A 20096-nucleotide genomic window follows, 5' to 3' on the forward strand; every position below is an offset into this window, starting at 1 on the left:
AGTGTGCTTTTTGTACCCTTCCTAGGTGTAGCAGATAGGAGTGAATTGACTTCTGTGGTTGTTATTCATTTGCCTGCATGGGAAAACATGTTTTTGCCCTGTGCAGCTTGTCCTTGTGATTGCAGACTTCTTGAACTCATGAGTACTTTATTCAAGTGACATTTCTTAACTCTTACAGTATAAACTGTCTGATGCTCTGAATAAAGTTAGCTATCCCATGAGACTTTAGTCCCCCTCATTTTTTACGCCTGGCTCTCCCTGGTTCATGCTGCCAGCTAGAGCCCAACTTTACCTACTGAAGTATTGCCTAGCCCTGTGAAACATTTATATATAATCCATAGTATTTAAAAAGTTACAATGAAGATGCATGTATACAATGATATTAGAGGAGTGGTGTCATTCATTAATAGATTGTATTTCCTCGTGGTTTAGAAATAGTCATAGAAAGATTTGAATTGAAAAAAAAAAAGCCAACTACAGGCCTATTTTAATCATGTGAATAAAAATCATCAAGTGGCTTGGTCAGGGAGTTAAAAATGGTGACCTCAGGATGACATACTGTAGTCTCTTCAACAATTCAAGTAGACCTTAACCCCTTGCCTATATTTTGCATAGACGATGTGTCTCAGAAATGTGCTATTAATAGTCAGTGCAAGGTCAATGGTAATAAAATTGACATCACTTTGTTTTTATGGCACTTTTCGCAAAGGCACTCCTGTTTTCTTAGAAGCATGATTATTTGGACTACTCTGGGTTAGGTCAAACTCTTTGGACAACAGAACTTCCAGAGGTAAGGCTCTCAGTGGGAATAAAACTGTATATTTCTTTTTGACATCATTTCATAACCTTGGTTCGTAATGCTTCAGGACAAACTTTCCGGGTTAGGCAAGCTGCTTCATGGGTAAGGTAATAGAACGTGTACCTATTTGAATAGTGTGAGGTATCTATTAGCATAATGCTATTATTGTCTAAATAGATTCCCACAGAGTATCAATAATAACAACTTGTATTAACTTACCGATAACAGACACTTCGTTTCCAGCCAATATCTCTACAGACATAAGAGGCAGTCCAGTTTTCAAAGTAATAAAAGCAAAAGTAAGGGAATGTGACAGAAACTGCAGATCATGCTGTGTATCTCCCCCTCATCCTCATAGCCCTGCATAGCTTACTCCACACTGATTTTCTAGTAACAGCTTCCATGCGAATCCCAATCCACATCCAGCCAAGAGAACTAAGTCGTCATCCTTCTACAAATACACTCCATGCCTCGGGCCTTTCAGCCTCTGTCATTTCTGTTCCTTTGAACTGGGGATTCATTCGTGTCCATGTTACAGTAAACATCCATTTTGGGGTGCATTTTGGGTGCATTTCTCCTTCAGCCACAGTCAGTCAACGTCAAATGCTTTCTTTCTTGGATTTTCATGGTCATTTCTAGTCCTTGTTTTCAAGTTTTTAATTACTTGGGGGCAAGGAATAATATAATTCATCCACTTTAGAAAAATTGTTTCTATTATTAGATATTAAATCCGTCAATGACAAGGATGTCTCGAGCATTTCTTTATCCTACCTGAGCCCTGGTATGGGCCTTTGATGAATTCTTTAGTGGATTCAAATTCATTTTAGAGATTTCGTTATTACTCCCTGAGCTTCTTATTTGATTCTCTGGTGTCTTCCCTCTAGCTTTCTGCTTATAGACTAGGAATGATCTTACCAAGGCGTTGTCTGCTCTGGAATTCTGCTATAGAATAGACATTCTACTACTACTCCATGCTATATTGCTACAGACATTCCACTCTTCCTTTTCCTTGACACCACTTCATTATCCACTGAGTAGGTGGTACCTTCTATGAGTTTCCACTCTGAGCATCTCAGGCAATATCTTGGAGGCAGTTTTGATGTCCACAGTGTGGTAGTTATTCATTGGCATTGCAAGGGTAATGCCCAGAGATTTGAGTAAAGAGGTTCATCTGTAAATTATTGATTCCTACACGTCACTATCTCTGTTCTGCAGGAAGTGTCAGTCGTCCTCTGCAAACTATCTCCCATAGAATAGCTTTATGCCATGGTTAATGTCCGACTTGCTGCTTCCTTTCCACAAATCGTAAAGTAGCGGCTTCCTTTTCTCATTCCTGGATGGTAAGGCTTTCATTTACTGCTGTTTTTGAATTCCAAACTAGTTTTGTTTAGTTTTAAATTTAGAATACTAGGTGTTTCATATCATTGTGCCATTTTCCACCAAAGTGTGTTTTAGCAGATTCTCCTTCCCCTCATCTCCATCACCCCAGCCCTTCCCCTATCTCTACCACACCAGCCCTTCCCCCATCTCCATCATCTCAACCTTCCCCCACATCCATCACCCCAGCCTTACCCCATCTCCATCATCCCAACCCTCCCTCACATCCATCAACCCAGCCCTTCCCCATCTCCATCATCCCAACCCTCCCTCACATCCATCAACCCAGCCCTTCCCCATCTCCATCACCCCAGCCTTCCCCCATCTCCATCACATCAGCCCTTCCCCCATCTCCATCATCCCAGCCTTCCCCCATCTCCATCACCCCCGCTCTTCCCCATCTCCATCACCCCAGCCTTCCCCCATCTCCATCACATCAGCCCTTCCCCCATCTCCATCATCCCAGCTCTTCCCCATCTCCATCACCCCAGCTCTTCCCCATCTCCATCACCCCAGCTCTTCCCCATCTCCATCACCCCAGCTCTTCCCCATCTCCATCACCCCAGCTCCATCACCCCAGCTCTGCCCTCCATCTTCATCACACTAGTCCTTCCCTTGTTTTTATTATCCCTTTCTAAATCTCCCAGTTTCTTTTCATCTCTTTTGTGTCCCATGTAACTTTTTGGCTAACTTTGCCCACATTTACACACACACACACACACACACACACACACACACACACACACACACACACAAACACTTCATACCATTATACTTTAGTGTTAACTGTTCCTCCCACTGGATTACTTAAATGTGAAATTAACAATCCCAAACATGTGTGCCCTAGATAAGTAGTTTATATCTTTTACCTAGAGTGAGATAACAGCAGGAATACAGTATTTCTACACTGATAGGTCCATGATGCTTCCATATAACTCACTGGAGTTTCCAAAGCAATTCTGCTAATGCTACATTTAAAAGACTGTCTTGACCTATTGCTAGTAATATAATTCCACAGACTGGGTAAACTATGTAAAAACATTTGTTTATTTTTTGCTCAAGGGTATGGAGGTTCAAGGTTAGGAATCTGCACCTGGAGATGGCTTTATTACTGGAGAAGATCCAAGTTGGTGCAGACATCACAAGGTGAGGGACAGAATGTATCCATATGTGATCTTGTGCTTTCTGTCTCATTCCAAAGCCATGAGCAGAAACCACAGACTGGACTCTGATAATCTTCTCTGATCTTCATCGTCTTCAGCACACATGGAAATACCACGGTCAGGTTAAGTTTCTATCTTTTTTGTACCTCACAGCAGGCGTTGAACTCCACCATGAACTTCAGAAGGCACAAAGAATATTCAAGTCACAGCAGAGACCATAGCTAGCCTTACCATGTATAGTTCCAGTGATGCAGCAGAAAATATGATAGCATCACAAGGGTTCCTTGTGGCAGGTATACTTCAGTGCTGGCACATTCTTCTCCCAAGAAGAAAAATGCCCCTATGAATTGTTGGAATGGCTTTAATGCCTCAGCAATACTCTCTTGGCAGAAAGGTCAGGAGCTCCTTTCAATCATCATTGATCACCAAATTTCCTTAAAAATTAAGGAAGCAACAGGGAGCCATATTACCAGGACTTCATGCCATTGCTTTGATTATCAGTCCATGGTAAAATGACCAAGACCAAGTCACTTTTTTTTTTAAAGATTTGAGAGCCCAAGACTAACATGGACATTCTATTTTAAGAAAGCTCCTTTGCAAGGTCAGGCTTGGAGTCAGCGTGTTATCTTCAAAACAATAACAAAAAATGTTCAGTTGAATGCACCTTCATTCAGTGATTCCTAACATATATTTCTATCAATGAATTTATTACCTGTTACATAACTAGCAGCTGACACTTCATAGAGTCTTGGGACAAGTTGTCAATATTGTTGCTTAGTAATCATTTCATACTTTATTAACCCATACTTGATAGGATGGAGGGCAAGGCAGCTGGACTCTAGAAAGGGACAGTTCATGTTTACATAGAGCTTGTTGGGGCAGGATTTGGACCATTGGGACTTCTTTTCTCCCAGCTAAAATATACAACTTCAATTTTCCCCACGATCCTGTTCATATCCACTTGCGCCTCAGTGGTAACAACAGAGAACAACAACAAACTTTTGGGGTGTTTTCTTTTAATCACATCTTGTAACCTGTTTGATAGAGGTGAGGTAGACTCATATAAAGAAATTCGAGTGCCAGAACAAGTATTACTTCTAGCACTGAAACTTTATCCCATAGCTTTATTTCTAAACTTTCCCCTGCTTTTAGTTTCTATTTCATATCATTCTTCTGCCCATGGATACAGAAACAATCCATCATCACCACCACCACCACCACCATCACCACCATTATCATCATCACCACCACCATCCTTTCTTCTTTTCTTCTCCTCCTTCTCATCATTTTTATCATCATTATATGTTAGCAAACAAAATGGTGGATTTAATTCAGGCATTGACTATGTATACATCATTTTACTTTGTTCTTAGTCATCCCTTTTACCCACTGTGGTTCCCACCCCTTTGCTCTCTTCTTGCTGGTCCTTTTCCTTTGTCCAGGTAGTCTCCATCTTGCTTCTTTGTTCTCTGAATTCCATTCTTCCTTTTCTTCTCCCCTTTAATATCTTTTCTTTCCTTCTCATTGTTCAACGTTTACTTTCATAACCTACCTACCTGTGGAGTTTTATTCAGTTATTTCTAACACTTACTTTCTATGAATGAATTTACTAAGTATTTCACAACTAGCAGTCAATACTTCAGAGAGTCTTAATACTGCTTAATTTCAGAAACAAATCATTTCCTACACTGATAAACCACACTTGACAGGACAAAGGGCAAAGTAGCTGGATTCTAGAAGGGATGGGCCATTTAAACATACACATTTAAATCTAGGTTCTATATATGATACAAAATAAGATATTTGTCTTTCTGAGTCTGGCTTATTTTACTTAACATAACCACTTGCAGTTCCATCTATTTTTTTGAACTGTTATGATCATTCTTTGTAGATAAATACAATGCCATTTTGTTGGTGTACCATGTTTCTTTTCTCATTAGTCTGTACATGGAGATCTAGAATCTAGGATCCACACTTGAATTTTTTGAGTGCTGTAACAGTTTGTGAATGGAATAAGTATGCCTGTGATACATTGATTTAGAATCCATTGGTTGTATGGCTAGGGATGTTGAAGCTGAATCATATGGTAGTTCCAGTTTTAGATCTTAGAAATCTCCACACTGACATCTACAGAGGTCATATCAGTTACATTCTCACCAACAATTTATAAGCGTTCCTCTTTCCTCCCAACCTTAACATTATGAGTGAAATGGAAACTTAAAGGAGATTTAATTTGGATTTCTGTGATGGCTAAGGATTTGAACACTTTCCCAAATATTTGTTAGCAAATTTATTTCTTCTTTTGAGAATTGACTATTCAGTCATTAACCTATTTACTGATTGAATGACTTGTTCTTTGGGGATTTAATTTTTGCTATTTTTATATATTCTAGATATTAATTTCCCATCTAATGTCAAGGTAGCAAAGATTTCTCCCTTTTTGTAGGTTGACTGTTTACTTATTCTATTTGCTATGCAGAATTCTTTAAATTATGTATACACATAAAATACACACACATATACTTACATACATGCGATTACATGCGTATAGTACTATTTGGTAGGTTTTATTCATATTTCTATTGGAGCCTGTGCTTGGCCCAGGGAGTTGCATGATTAGGAGGTGTGGCTTTGTTGATTGAAGTGTGTCACTGTTGGGGTATGCTTTGAGAGACCTTCCTCCTAGCTGCCTGAAAGTCAGTCTGCTCCTGGCTTCCTTTGGATGAAGATGTAGACCTCTCAGCTCCTCCATCTCCATGACTGCCTGGATGCTGCCATGTTTTCCTGTCTTGACTGAACCTCTGAACCTGTAAGCCAGCCCCAATTAAATGCTGTCGTTTATAAGAGTTGCCTTGGTCATGTTGTCTCCTCACAGCAGTGGAAAAACCCTAATTAAGACAGAGCCCTCTTCAGAAAGTTTTTGTCGATACCTGCATCTCCAAGAGTTTTATCTGTTTTTTTTTCTTTAAGATTTACATTAAGATCTTTGATCTACCCTAAAAGGCTTATTGTACAGAATGAGAGATGAATCTAGTTTCATTCTTCTGCATGTGGATATCGTGAAGTGATCCTTTTACCACTTTCTGAGGAAGGTGCTATTCTGCAAACAAAGCTCACTTTTGGAACCTTTGTAAAGAAAATCAGATGTCTGTACCTGTGTGGGTTTGTTTCTGGGCCCTCTACTCTTCCATTGGTCTATGTATCTGTTCTGTTGTTTGCAAACAGATATTGTGTATTTCAAGTATTGTTTTCTGCATAGGATTGCTTTGACTAAATGGCATTTTTTGTGCTTCTATATGCATTCTAGAATTGCTTTTTTCTAGCTCTATAAAGAATGGCATTGGGAATTTGATGAAGATTGCATTGGATATGTAATCTATATACTAGTCTTGCTTTTAAACTGTCTGTAAAGACAGTTATAGCACATGTCTTTTATCATATCTGACTTCTTAGATCAGAAGAGGCTTACTCATATTGTCATTGTATGTGCTTTCATTGTATGTATAGTTCATTTATCCACGTCCAATATATATTACATAAATTAAATTTGTGTGATTTTAAGTTCACACCAGTGCAAATGGACTTTTGACTTGATTCCACTTTCTAATCCATTAGAATTAAGAGTCAATGGATGAGGTACCATTTTAGCAGTATGACTTTTTTCTAAAACAAAAAATTAAGATATACATATACTAGAATTTCTGAGACAAATGGCACGTGAATTTTCAAGTTTAACCAACTTTTGCCAATGTTTTTTATATTAATACAACTTTCAGTTTATAGTTTGACAAGCAGTATTTGATGACTTCTATTTCATTATATCTTCTTCAAACTTTGGAATAAGTCTAGCCACTTTCAGTTTTAGACATCAATGTTAATGCATAGTGACTTCTCATTACATTTTTCTTTATACTAAAAATACTTTAGGTGCATAGAGAAGTATAAGAGATAGTCATAACAGGTCTTATATGTTCTTCATTTTATATTTCTCTTGATACGTAATCATGACATGTTTTCAGAGCTAAGAAATTAACATTGGTACATTAAACTTCCTTTTTAAAACTTGGTCTGCATTTCTGTTCTAAGATAAGTCCAGGAGAGCACAGCTTATCACCGTGTTTACTTGGTCTTATTTGTAACAATATCTTGGTCTTTCCTTGGTTTCAAGCATGCCAGCAGCTTTGATGAATCTTGGCTAGAAGTTTTATAAAACTATCCCTTAATCTGGGTTTGTTTGGTGTTTCACTTTTGATGCCTGGAGACAAGATTTTCAAGGAAGAATAACACAGAAAGGAAACATTTCCTTATGTTATACTGATCTAAGACAAGTTGTCCATGTCCTTTTTACTGGGGACACTAGTCTTGGTGGCTCTCTGTGATGCTTGTGTTTCTATTAATGCAAACTAGAGTCGTCTGGAAAAAACAGAATCTCAATTGAGAAAATGCTTCAGCGAAATAGCTTACATATGACCTGGGCCATTTTCTGCATTCTTGGTTGATACAGGAGGGCCCAGCCCATGTGGTCACTGCTATTCCTGGGTAGGTTCTAGTGGGTTCTATATGAAGGAGAGCTCAATGAGCCATGGGAAGTCTTTAAGCAGACTTTCGCCTTGCTCTTTCCTTCAGTTCCTGTCTTCAGGTTCCTGCTTTGACTTCCTTGATAATGAACTAAAACTTGTAATACAATAAACTTTCTTTTCCAAGTTGCTTTTGCTCAGTGGTATTATTCTCACAGCAGAAACAAAAACAGGACACTTGTTTGAAGCACTGGTGGACAGGTACACCCACTCCAAACACCCATGTTGTTCCGGCGTCCGCTCTTACTGTTGAGAACATGAGCTGGGTTTTCTGCAGCACGTACACCTATTTTATGCGTTTAGCCTGACTGTATGCTTTTCAATCTGTTACCCAATATTACAAAAGGTTTCAAAACTTCTCACCATCATCTCTTCAATTCATTTGCTTTATTCTTGCTCTCCTCCTTTCGTAATTTCAATAATGTAAGTTAGACGCACCAAATTTCTCATAGATTCTTTATGCTGTGTCCTATCTGTTTGACTCTGCACTCTGTTGACATCTCATTTGGATTTACTTCTTCATTAACCTCTAATGGTTTCTAATTTACTAGCTCCATCCTTAGAATATTAGTGCTAATTATTGTATGTTTCGGTTCCAGCATGTCCATATTTTCAAGGTCTACAATGCCTGCTGAGTCTTTTATTGTATGCTTGAAGAGTTTATCCAAATAAGTCCGTGTTACTTGACAAATCCAGTTCCTAATTTCTCCCACTCTGTTGCTACTGACTCTCGGATCTTTCAACTTATTTATGGAGGATTTGTCAAAGATTTATTTCCCCACGCTTTTAGTCTTTTAAGACAGACAGAGATTTAGGGCAAATAAAGTGGATTTTACAAAGCAAACAAAAGTGCAGAGGAGAAGATTTAGTTCAGCAATCCAGAGTGATGAAGAGTGAAACACACTGAACAGGTGCTTTACATGAAAAGCTGACAGGCCAAGGTGCTTTCCTCCCAGACAGCGGCAGCATCAGTTCCATTGCAAGAACACAGGCATTTCAGTGTATAAATGATACCACGTAGCTGCCGTCAGAGGAGGGCCCAGAACGGACTGCAGACCAGCCTTGGAAGGATGCCTTCTTCCCTGATGCTGGGACCACCTGTGCTGCAGGTTCTCATGGAGAAACCCCTTGAGTAGCACATTTTCTGGCCAATGTGAATGCTCTTCTATTTAACCAGAGTTTTCTCAAGCTACTTTTGACTCTTTCTTTTCTTAGCCTTCGTTTCTTCAGACCCAGGGTGTTCCCCATCTACTGCTGTGGGTGTCTGACATGTGTTTGGAAACTACACCTATTTGTGGGAGCTAGCTGGACCATCATGATGCAGTCTCTTAGAGATGCTGCATTCAGATTCCCTCTGGGTACCCATCGTATTTGTCTTCCTACTCCAGTACCATAAGTGGTGACTGAGGCTGGACCACAATGTTAAGATGCAGTTCTACATAACAACCTGAAGGCTCTTCTACTGGGCTCAGCTCTGTATTATGGTCCCAGAAATTGTAGTGGTCAGAATCAGTTGTAGGATGTGCCCAACACAGGATGATCCTGAGAGGCCCAGGGCTTTCCTTTGGGCCAAGACTGAGTCTTGTGATATTTGCATTATCCCCTTCATGCTTGGATGTCCTTCATTAAATGCCAGGTGCTGTAGTCCTGCACTAGGAGAGATATGTGAGAGCTTTGACTATGCTCTCTTCTTCTAGACATTTTGTCTAGAGTTTCTTAAGATTGCTTTTGGTACATGTCAGGGGATGCTAGACACCTTAGGTCTCTTTAGTCGAATCACAAGTTCAGCTCTTTTATAATTGGGTTTCAAGTCCCTTGAAACAGGATCTATTTCAGTTTCTCTAGAATGTAGTACACGAGAGATCAGGCATGAATTCTAGGAGACAGGTTTCTTAAATCTCTGTGTTGTGCCACAGCCCTAGTCTTTTGAAACCTCCGTTCTACTTTTCAAGTGACTCTTTGGGAGTCAACAATGCCCTCCAGGAAAACAACAATAACAGTAACAACAACAAAAACAATAAAAGGTCATGATTGAGTCATTCTATACACATACATCACAAGCTAATATGATGGCTCATTACAGTCATCCAATGTCCAGGGTCTAGGGGAGCTCTCACTTCAGGTTATGAATATATGGCCTAGAAGTCAAAAGGAAGGTGGCAAATTCTGCATTCACCTTAAAGCTAGATGTGGCAAGCGTTGCTTCTGTTCTTATTCCTTTGGGAAAAACCAAGTCCCATAGTTATGTTGATCCTGAAGCTAATAAGAATTACAGTCTCAACTGGTTGTCTGGAAGTGGAGACCTGGAAATTATTGATGAATGAGCAATAAAGTAAGATGAATATTGAAATGAAATATGCTATTATTGATTTATTCTTTTCACACAAATTTCAATAGGGCTTCTTTTTATTATTTCAAACATACTACAACAAATATCTGTAAGTATGTGCCACCATTTCTTTCAAATACCTTCTGAATGCCAGATTGCCAAATGACTATTAATCTCTAACTGTGCTAACTTAGATTTTTACCAAATCATTACATTGCTGTACATGTCAGTAAGCTGGTTTAAATTTCTGATTCTTCCACATTCTCACTAAAATTTTATGTTCTACAATACTTTCATTTTCCAAACCTAGCTGCCACATACTATCTTCATTTTGATTTTAATTTGCATTTTTCACTAAGAACAACCTACACACCTTTTCTCATAATGTTGGTCATTCAAGACCCCTCCTTTATAAATTCCATTTTCTATGTATAGGAGCCATTTATTAATGTTTTGCCTTTAATTTTTGTTATTGTTTTTTATTGCAGGACCAGGGAAATCAAAATGTTTTCCACACTGTGGGGACCAGGGGAGGCTCCGAGTGCTTGTGTAGTACTGACATGAACAGTGTCATATCAAGGACTCCAATGCCTCAATCCCAGGAGATTCGGTGAAGCCTTCCTCTGCGTGAGGAACATAGGCATCACAGTGTGGTCCAAATATGAGCATTTCCATGCTTGACCGGTATGTTAAAAACTAGCAACCTCAGCTTCCTCCTCCTCCCAAGCTGGTAGGACTATTGATCACTTTTCTCTCTTGGAGCTTGCATAGAACTTTGGGTACTGAGAGAGCTAGTCCTTAGTTGGGAAGGACACCATTTCTAATACTCCTGCAGCTCAGTCCCAGTTACAGCCTCAAGTCTGTTTTTTATCTCTGTGATACCAAAAACAGCCCAGGGCCAAATAACCATAGCTTCCTTAGTTCAAGGCCCAACTTCCGTTTAGCTTAACCAGCTGTTCAACTTCACAGAGCCTTCAGGAAAGTAGCAATGGCTAAATGATATGAAAGTCTTTAGTTTCTGAAGAAATGTGTACTTCATACTGGAAATTCCATATCCAGAGCTCTTTATATGCTGACACAGGCCATTGTCGCCCTTTCCTAGTGACTAGGGTGACATCCATTCATCTTGGTATCCTCTCTTATTAACTTCATAAAACTCATAGGCAACCCTTTTGTTAATCTAACTCTTCCTTGGTCTTCTTTCTGTTTCTTTTACATGGATCCTCTCAACGACTATTCTTCTAGTCACAACAGCCCCAGTGAAGGCATCTCCTTAACTGTCTATGGCATTTTCTCTTTGTGACTTTAGTTCTATGACATGGGTGAGGTGGACTTCACTTTCAGATCCCTGTGGGTTCCTTCCCCATATGAGACCCCCAGATAGGTGTCTAAATCATCCTATCAGTGTCATGAGAAAGATTTGCACTTTTCTCATTTTCCTGTTCATATCACACATCCTGCCTTTCCCCTTTCCAGGGCTCCTTCCCCACCCCCATGGCCCCCTTTTACTTCCCTGGTTTCTGTGCTTACTCCATGTCATATACTATGCCTGAAGATTTGGAGCTAGGACCAACACATGGCTAAAAGCAGACCGCACTTGTCTTTCTGAGTCTGATTTCATGTTCAATATAATACTTTCTGGTTCCGTCTGCTTACCTGCAAACTTCACGATTTCATGTGTCTTTACAGCTGAGTAGCATTCTGCTGTGTATATGTGCACCACATTTTCAAGATCTATTCATCATTTAGGTGCTTTCCCTTTCCTGGTTATTATGAGAAGACTGGCAGTGAGGAGGGCTGGGCAAGTGTCTCTGGAGTAGGGTGTTGAATTCTTTGGTATATCCTAAGACATGGTCAAACTAGGTCATGTGGTAGACATTTTTATCTTGGTGAGGGTTCTCTACATTGATTCCAAAGTGGCTGCACACATTTTCAATCTCACCAGCAGTGGATGAGTGTCCCCTTTCCCTACGTCTTACAATGTAAAGCTGCAGGCAGTAAATGACTACTAAAAGAGAATTAGTCTTCCCAGGGAAGAGCCCTCTAAATGGATCTAGTACCAACTGGTCAGCCCTAAAATTACATTCATTGAATTAAACTGAATAACCCAGCAGGTTACATTTATATGTTTATTTGCACACACATGTGACAATAATAATTAAAGAAAAAGTTGAGAGGGTTGGGAGTATGGAAGACATTGGAGGGAACAGAGAGAAGGGAGAATAATTTAATTGTATTTTAATTAATTTTAAAAGCCTAGTTCACAATTTGTTTACTTATTTTATAACAAATATAATAATAAATTTCATTTATTATCATATTCCACTTTAATAAATAAGTAAACTTCTAAAATCAATTTTATAGAAATATCTTAAGATGTTGAGTTGAGAAAACTTTGTTGCATTAAGCTAGTTAGTGACTTCTGGGTTAACTTTATAGGAAGCCTGCCTTTTATTATTGCCCAGTGTAGGTATGACGTATTTACAGATTTCACTTTACATTGGTTTGTTCTTCCTAAACTTATAAAAGTTTATTAGTTAAATAAACTTCCAGCACTTCATTTCCTGTATAGTATTATGAAAAATGTGAGTTTGCATTTTCCCAAGTGAATAATTGTTCTAACAAACCTCTTTTAACAATAATTATGTTTTATAGCATATACCTTGAAGATCATTGCCAAGACCCTTAGGTAATTTAACATATGCAGCTGATGTTAAATGGAGTTAATTGATGGGTATTCATTAGCAGCTTGGAATACATAAGCCACAGGGCTGAAACCGTAATTCCTGAGTGTATTTTAAACATACTTCCTCTCTCTAACTTTTACATAGCACAAAGCAGCTAAATGTGACTGTGTTTCTTATTGGAAGTGTGCAGTTTGACACTCTGAGTTGTTCTTTAAGAAATGTATGTGAGTGTAGAATTTACTGTAAGGCCTGTGTAAATAGAACTTTGCTGTAGTTAGAACCAGGGCTCTTCCAAATCAGCTCCAGCCTCAGCTGGACATAACATTACATAGCATTAGTCCTCACATAGCATTAGTCCTCACATAACAGTAGTCCTCACATAACAGTAGTCCTCACATAACATTAGTAGTCCTCACATAACGCTAGTCCTTGGTGATCTCAGTTTTGCAGTCATCTTTAGTGTATTGGTTTATTCTTGCTAAAAGTCAAAATGTTGTCCTTGATCGTTGCTTAATCTGCCCATATACCAATCATTCCCAGTCTCCCAAGATATCATCTTAGTCAAGTACAAAAATCTCCTGATATTTTGCATTGTATAGGAAACTGTTACTAAATCAAGTATGTCAGAAGTATGGCAGGGCGTGAAGGTCCTAGAAAGATAGCAGTGCCTTCAAAGTCCATGGCCTATCTCTTTGCATGACATCACACAAGAATATAGTATCATAATTTCAGTTATTTTCAAAAATGTTAATGTTTACTGCACTTTCATTTTTAAATTTGATTCTAACATCTCCTAGGATTTTCTTACTACTTTTTCTTTTTTAATTTTCTGAACTGTGGATGGAGCCCAGAGCCCCACACATGCTAATCGAGCATTCTACCACCAAGCCACACCCCCAGGAAGGCCAGTGACTTTCACTTGAGATTCTCAAACTTACCTTTGGGATTTCATTAATGACCACTAATGGCATATTATGTCCCAGAGCTGTTATATTTTACACCTGAAGATGTATTCTCTGTTAAGATCGTTTTCATCAATTACCATAAATTAGAATGATCTACTTGTCTTTGAAAATATTCATTAAGTTTTGGATTGATTTTATGTCCTTGCTTGTAATGAGCATCATTCAGATCTTTTACTCGTGGAAATGACCAGCAGTCAGCTTCCCACACTCACCCCAAGTTCTCTCTTATCTGTAGGGATTTCTGCTTTATTCTGCTGTTTCCCTGGAAGCTCTTCAAACCAGCTCAGATGTGAGTACTTTATCTTTGCGAAGAAAGACTGTGTCTGAGCCCTCTACGAAAGGACGATGCACGCTCTGTGGTAGCACACACACATTCTGAAAACACCGGTGGACAGAATCATAGGACTCATACCACTCAATGGGAAGAATAGCAAGATCAGCAGCATTAGCTGTACTGTCATTTAGTGGGAGATGGTCAAGAGTTTAACTTGGAAAACTGTCCATGATTTAATGTCTGTCTTTTAGATACACAAGGATGCCTTCAACATTTATCATAAGCTAGCTCCATTCCAGAACAAAGTGGGCCATTGCATTTTTGTAAATGAAAAGCGAACATCTGTAAATGCTACTGTTTTCTTTTTGCTTGATCTATCCAGAACTTGGAAACCTAAAAAGGTTTCCCCTATCATGGTAATACGGGTATTTGTACACATCCATAGGACTCTTCCCTCAGTGTTAACAGCTATATTAGAGGACAATAATTGGCCCTTGTTTAGAGTCTCATGCTTAAGAATGACGTTCACTATAACTGGATACTTTAAAAATATTTTGTTTTGTTTTGTTTATTAACATGGGTATGTGTGCATGATGTTTTCAGGGGAATGACAAATGTCATGGCATGAATGTGGAGGTCTGAGGATAACATGGTAGCCCTCTCCACATTGACATGATGTGGTCATTTGAAAGGGAACGGCTTTTATAGGCTAATGTGTCTGAGTGCTTGGGAGAGTTAGTGGAACTCTGGGAAGAATTCAAAGGTATAGCCTTGGAGTGGTTGTGACCTTATGGGCAGAGGTGTCTCATTTGGGGATGGTCTTTAAGAGTTCAAATGCCCACACCAGGCTAAGTCAGTCTTTCTGTTTTTCTGTCTTGGTCTCTGTCTCCCCTTCCCCTCTCCCTTCTCCCTCTCCCCCTCCCTCCCCCCTTCCTCACCTTCTCCCTCCTCCTCTATTTTTTCTCTCAGACAAAGCATTCATGCCCACTTTTTCTTTCACTTCTCACTGTCTGAGAGTGTGACCTGAAAGCCCACACTACAGTTGACATCCTGTGAGGCACCAGAGTCATGAAGCAGTACATTTAAGTTCTTTATAGATAGATGGGCTAGTCCCCAGGGTTCTCATGTAGTAGGACGAAGAAGATGACAGCACACAGGAATAACTATTACTCGCTCAGCAAAGGCCTGGGCCTCCTCCTGTTCCCCCTGAGATGTTCTTCCTTCGTCGGTATGCTCTGTGCATCACCCCAAGAGGAGCCCTCTTCTCAAATAGATTACAGGTTTGTTTCCTTGACCCCATGTGTCTTTAATTCTCTTTTTGTTAGTTTGTATTATAAATGCTGGACAGTATACTTTATCTTTTTTCTGGTTGTCCCATATGATATTTTTGAAACACTGAAATTGTCTAACTTTTAAAAACCACTTTGGAGAAGGCCAGGCATCTTCAGTGAGCCTCTTCTCCTTGCAGGAAACTGACACCAGCTCTATTCTCTTCCCAGCCTTTTGTTGGTGGATGTATTTCATGCTTAGCTCCTTTAGGGCTTTGCCTTTTGATTCACAAAATCCTCTTTTTTTCTCTTTAAACTAAGAACTTCAAGCTTCGGCTTTCATAGTTTTGCCTCTGAAGTTGAGCATCAAGAACATTCTTAGAACTCCAAATCGGAATGCTAACTCTCCTGATATTTCTATTACAATTATATCACTCTGCCTCCATCCCCAGTGCCTCTGGATGAACAGAAGGGAGTCTTTATTGAGGTGATGCAAGAGTAAAAAAGAAAGCCCCTTGCTTAATTTAAATGATCTCAATATGGTGTGAGCTGTACCCAGCTTGCGTGTTCTTTTCGTTGCAGCGTACGTCCCCTGAGTCTGCATGGAACTATGGAGAAGAGGGTCCCTGTCACCTGTGCTCCATTCACGTGCCACCCACACCCTGTGTGACCCCACTTCTGGCCATTCTTCCACATACATCCTTTGCTTTGTTCTTTGAATTAGCCTCACCCTCCCACATTACGTGGGATTATTATCCATGAATTTTTGTACTTATAATGCTATCAATTTCTATGTCATGTGCGCTGCTTGAACAGAACTACTCAAGTGTTCCCACTTAGCTCACCTGATGAGTCCTGGACACAAGGAGCAAAGGATCCTCTTCAGAAACAGATGGTGGAGGGCGGAAAAGAAGTGTTGCCTCAGAATATGGGAAATCCTCTTTGGCGTGGAAACAGTGGGCAGTTCCTAAGAAAAAGAGAAGAGGAAGAGAAGAAGAGAAGGAGTCGTAAATTTAGCCCTTTAAGGAAATGTCATTGCCCACCTAATAGCACACAATCACTATTGAAAAGCCACAAAGCAAAATAGCAGAGTTGCTGCCCAAAGACAGCAGAGTAAGGCGAAGATTCTATTTTTTCATGTACACTGTTTTAGATTTTAATAGTGTGTTTGTCCTGTGTTTGTTTCTGTGTACATGTATGTATGAATGTGTGTGTGTGTGTGTGTGTCTGTGTGTGTCTGTGTGTGTCTACGCATCTGCATGTCTGTCATTGGTCTGTGTGTCTCTCTATGACTTAGTAGAAGAAATTCCAGTCATTAAAAAATTTCCTAATTGTTATAATAAAAAGTAATATGATCTTCCTCACAGCCAGTTGTTTGTATGGTCAGTTTGATGGTTTAGTCATGTATGTGATTCTTTATTGCTCTACATCAAGTAATTATATTCATTACTTGTGATATAAAAGCTATTGGTGACTGGATTTTTTTTTTTTTTGAGAACTTAAAAGGAGCAGGAATCTTCCAAATTGATGTAGATTGCTTCAGTCACTGCCCACATTAATGCTGTAACACAGCTAGCTCTGTTTCACAGATGGAGAAACCTTTAAAAGGTTCAAAAAATTGTTGGCGATCACATACTCAGTAAACATGAAAAACCATCAGGACCTATAGTTTTCTCTGGATCCCAGGGCTGAATTCCCATTTGTTTGTTGAGAATTTGTCTTGTTGTTTAGACTGGGCTGACCCCAGACTCACTAAGTAGCCCAAGCTGGCCTTGAACTCACAGTGCTTCTCCTGACTCACCTCCCAAGTATGAGTATTATAGGTATGCACTATCATGCCTGGCTCAGAGACCAAGTTCATAATCAGTGATTCCTTCTGCAGATGAAGACACAAGGGGACACACGTGTCCATGATCTCACCAGATGCCCAAATTGTGTGTATATGTATATAAAGCTGAAAGGTACCTTTTTCTTTAAAAGTTAACCTGTGTCGATGTTTCGCCTTAAAGAAGAAACTCTAATACATCATTTAATGTTTCACATATTAAAAGAAAAACTGTTCATGGAAAGTCAGTAAAAATACAATTAAAGTCAGCAAGGGCAGCAAACACACTCCATTCTCCAAGGTGAACACATTGACCATTCCATCTTCATGAGATATTTGCATGTAAGTCTTCAAAATAGTGTGGCAGGCATGTGAATGACCACAGAGTCAGGTCTTGCCTTGGCTACTGTACTGATGTCTCTCTGTGTTGCAAAATCAAATATTTACATTTTCATTTCTGTGATGAGTTGGATGGCAGTCTTGTTTACTCTCCTCTCAAGTACAAAAGAAATTTGAGTCTGTACATGAGGTGACCTCACATCAGGCACAACTGCAGTCACCATTTTGAGGGGATCAAACATGTAGAAGGATGAAGTCCTTAGCCAGCCAGGCATGGGGATTAAACCTGGTCTTCTTTTGATGCTCAACAAGCTCCACACACTATGTCATGGGATGTCCCTCTGTCCCTCTGTTTGTTGTTCAACATGGGCTCCATATGCTGATGTCAGTGGGCCAAGTGGTTGTTTCAAGTTGTCAATGATATTAAGAAGCTGAGGCTCTTTAGAAACACTTGGTTTTTCAAGCTGAGCTTGTTCTGTTACTCAAGCATGTCACTAATGGAGCCAATAAAGAGGATGTAGACAATTGCCCAGCTCTGCAGGAGTCAATCACAGCAGAAGCTGCTCCCGGCCATGATCAATGGCTTTGTCATCTCCGGAACTGTCTTCTGATGCACTGAGGCAGAGAATGGGATCGGTATGTGACATACCATAACGTATAATATGCTGAGTATAATTGAGCTGCTGATGACAATGAATAATATTTGATGAGACTATGCTCCAAATAATTTATGAAACGTATTTTATTAAATATTATTTAGGACTATCTGAAATTCAAATTTAACTAGAATTTCTCTCCTTTTATTTGCTAAATCTGAAAATTAGTTTAAAAAACTAATTAACAAGTAGCCAAATCTGCTATAATAGGTAGCAGGAGCTCTAGATCCTTGTTTTCTTCCTCTTTGGTTCACTTGCTGTCCTGCCCAGGGGTTAAATACATCCATGCTATCTTTTGCTTATGTATTTGGTAATCTTTCAAATTAAAACCACTTCTGTATTTTTATTGGCCTTGGAAGAGTCATCATTTCTGAACAAGATTTCTGAATTGCTTTGAGGATAGATGTGTTAACATCTCAGAGCATTTTAAAGGATGCAGAGGGGCTCTCTGCAAATCTCACTAAACACCAACATTGTTCCTAGTGACCCTTATTGTAACCTAAACTTTTTTTTTTGCTGTTTCTTTTACCATAATTCAAAACCATCTAGAAAGTTCTCTACTTAAAGGTTTATTATCAATTACCCATGGTACCCTGGCCAGAAATGTGTATGTTGGCAAAATGGACATGTTCTGTTCTAAAGAGGTGTCTGAAGCAGCTTGCAAGGATGAGTGACCAATTTCCTCATTTATAAGACGAAGCTGTTGGGCTAGGTGATCTCTAGCAGCGCTTGGCAGCTATAATGTTTCGGGTTGTAAGTCAGCCCAGAAACCAGTCTGTGTGGGAAGGAGAAGAGATCGCCCACTGTCTTGAATGATGGGTGAGGATGTTCAGGCTGACAAATGCTCACAAGCTCCAGCTGGCCCAGGTGCTTCCATCTAGCACCCTCCTCCCAAACAAACTCCTAGCTGATTGATGGCATTGGGTAGGTTTGCTGGGTGGATTAGAGGGTCTGGGTTGGAATCTTGGCTTTGCTACTTACTGGCTACTTTGTTTGGGAGCAATTCTTAAGCTAAAATCTACTTCCACCCTCTGTAGGAGTAGCATAAGTCTATCAAGGTAAATAAATGCTATGGAAAGAAGCATTCTGAAGCCTTAAACAGGCATTGTTGGAGATAAAAGAAGAGCGACCTATGTTGGCCATTTCATAAATAAAGCAGATGTTGCCTCAAAATGAATGTCCTTGTACCATAAATGGGACAGCTTACGAACAACAATTTAAATTTTTTTCACAGTTCTTAACACTGAAAGTTCATGATTTTCTCACTTAGGGTTTCCATTGCTGTGGAGAGACGCCATGGCCAAGGCACCTCTTATAAGGGACAACATTTAATTGGGATTGACTTACAGTTTCAGAGATTCAGTCCATTATCATCATCATGGCATGAAGCATGGCAACATCCAGACGGGCATGGCGCTGGACAAGGAGCTGAGAGTTATGCTTCTTGATTGGAAGGCAGCTATGAGAAGACTGCCTTTCCGACAGCTAGGAGAAGGGTCTCAAAGCCCACCCTCACAGTGATGCACTTCCTCCAACAAGACCACACCTACTCCAATAGGGCCAAACATCCTAATAGTGCCACTCTCTGGGCCAAAAATATTCAAATGACAATGATGAAATGATCAGCTGATTGAGCACCTGTTAGGGAACTGTCTCTGGGTTCACAGGTGGTCTGTTCTTGCTGTACTCTCACATGGTAGAAAGATCTAGCTACCTCTCCAGTCTTTTTTTTTTTTTTTTTTTTTTAAATCAGGGCACCTCTCCTAAAATGGTCTCTGCCTACAGGAAGGAAGTGCTTCCCAAAGTGATTAATGTCTTAATACTGTCACTAGGGGTA

General features: G+C 39.7%; 1 protein-coding gene across 1 annotated transcript in view; it reads right to left on the bottom strand.

Annotated features, from left to right (window-relative positions):
* The window catches only part of Cyld (CYLD lysine 63 deubiquitinase), an 88077-nt gene that overhangs the window by 42514 nt on the left and 25467 nt on the right, over positions 1-20096 (bottom strand). The window contains 2 exon segments of the mRNA XM_032899269.1: positions 15179-15221; positions 16285-16406. Coding sequence (XP_032755160.1) covers positions 15179-15221; positions 16285-16406 — 165 coding nt within the window.

The sequence above is a fragment of the Rattus rattus genome, chromosome 4, assembly GCF_011064425.1.
Source record: "Rattus rattus isolate New Zealand chromosome 4, Rrattus_CSIRO_v1, whole genome shotgun sequence".
Classification (NCBI taxonomy): domain Eukaryota; kingdom Metazoa; phylum Chordata; class Mammalia; order Rodentia; family Muridae; genus Rattus; species Rattus rattus.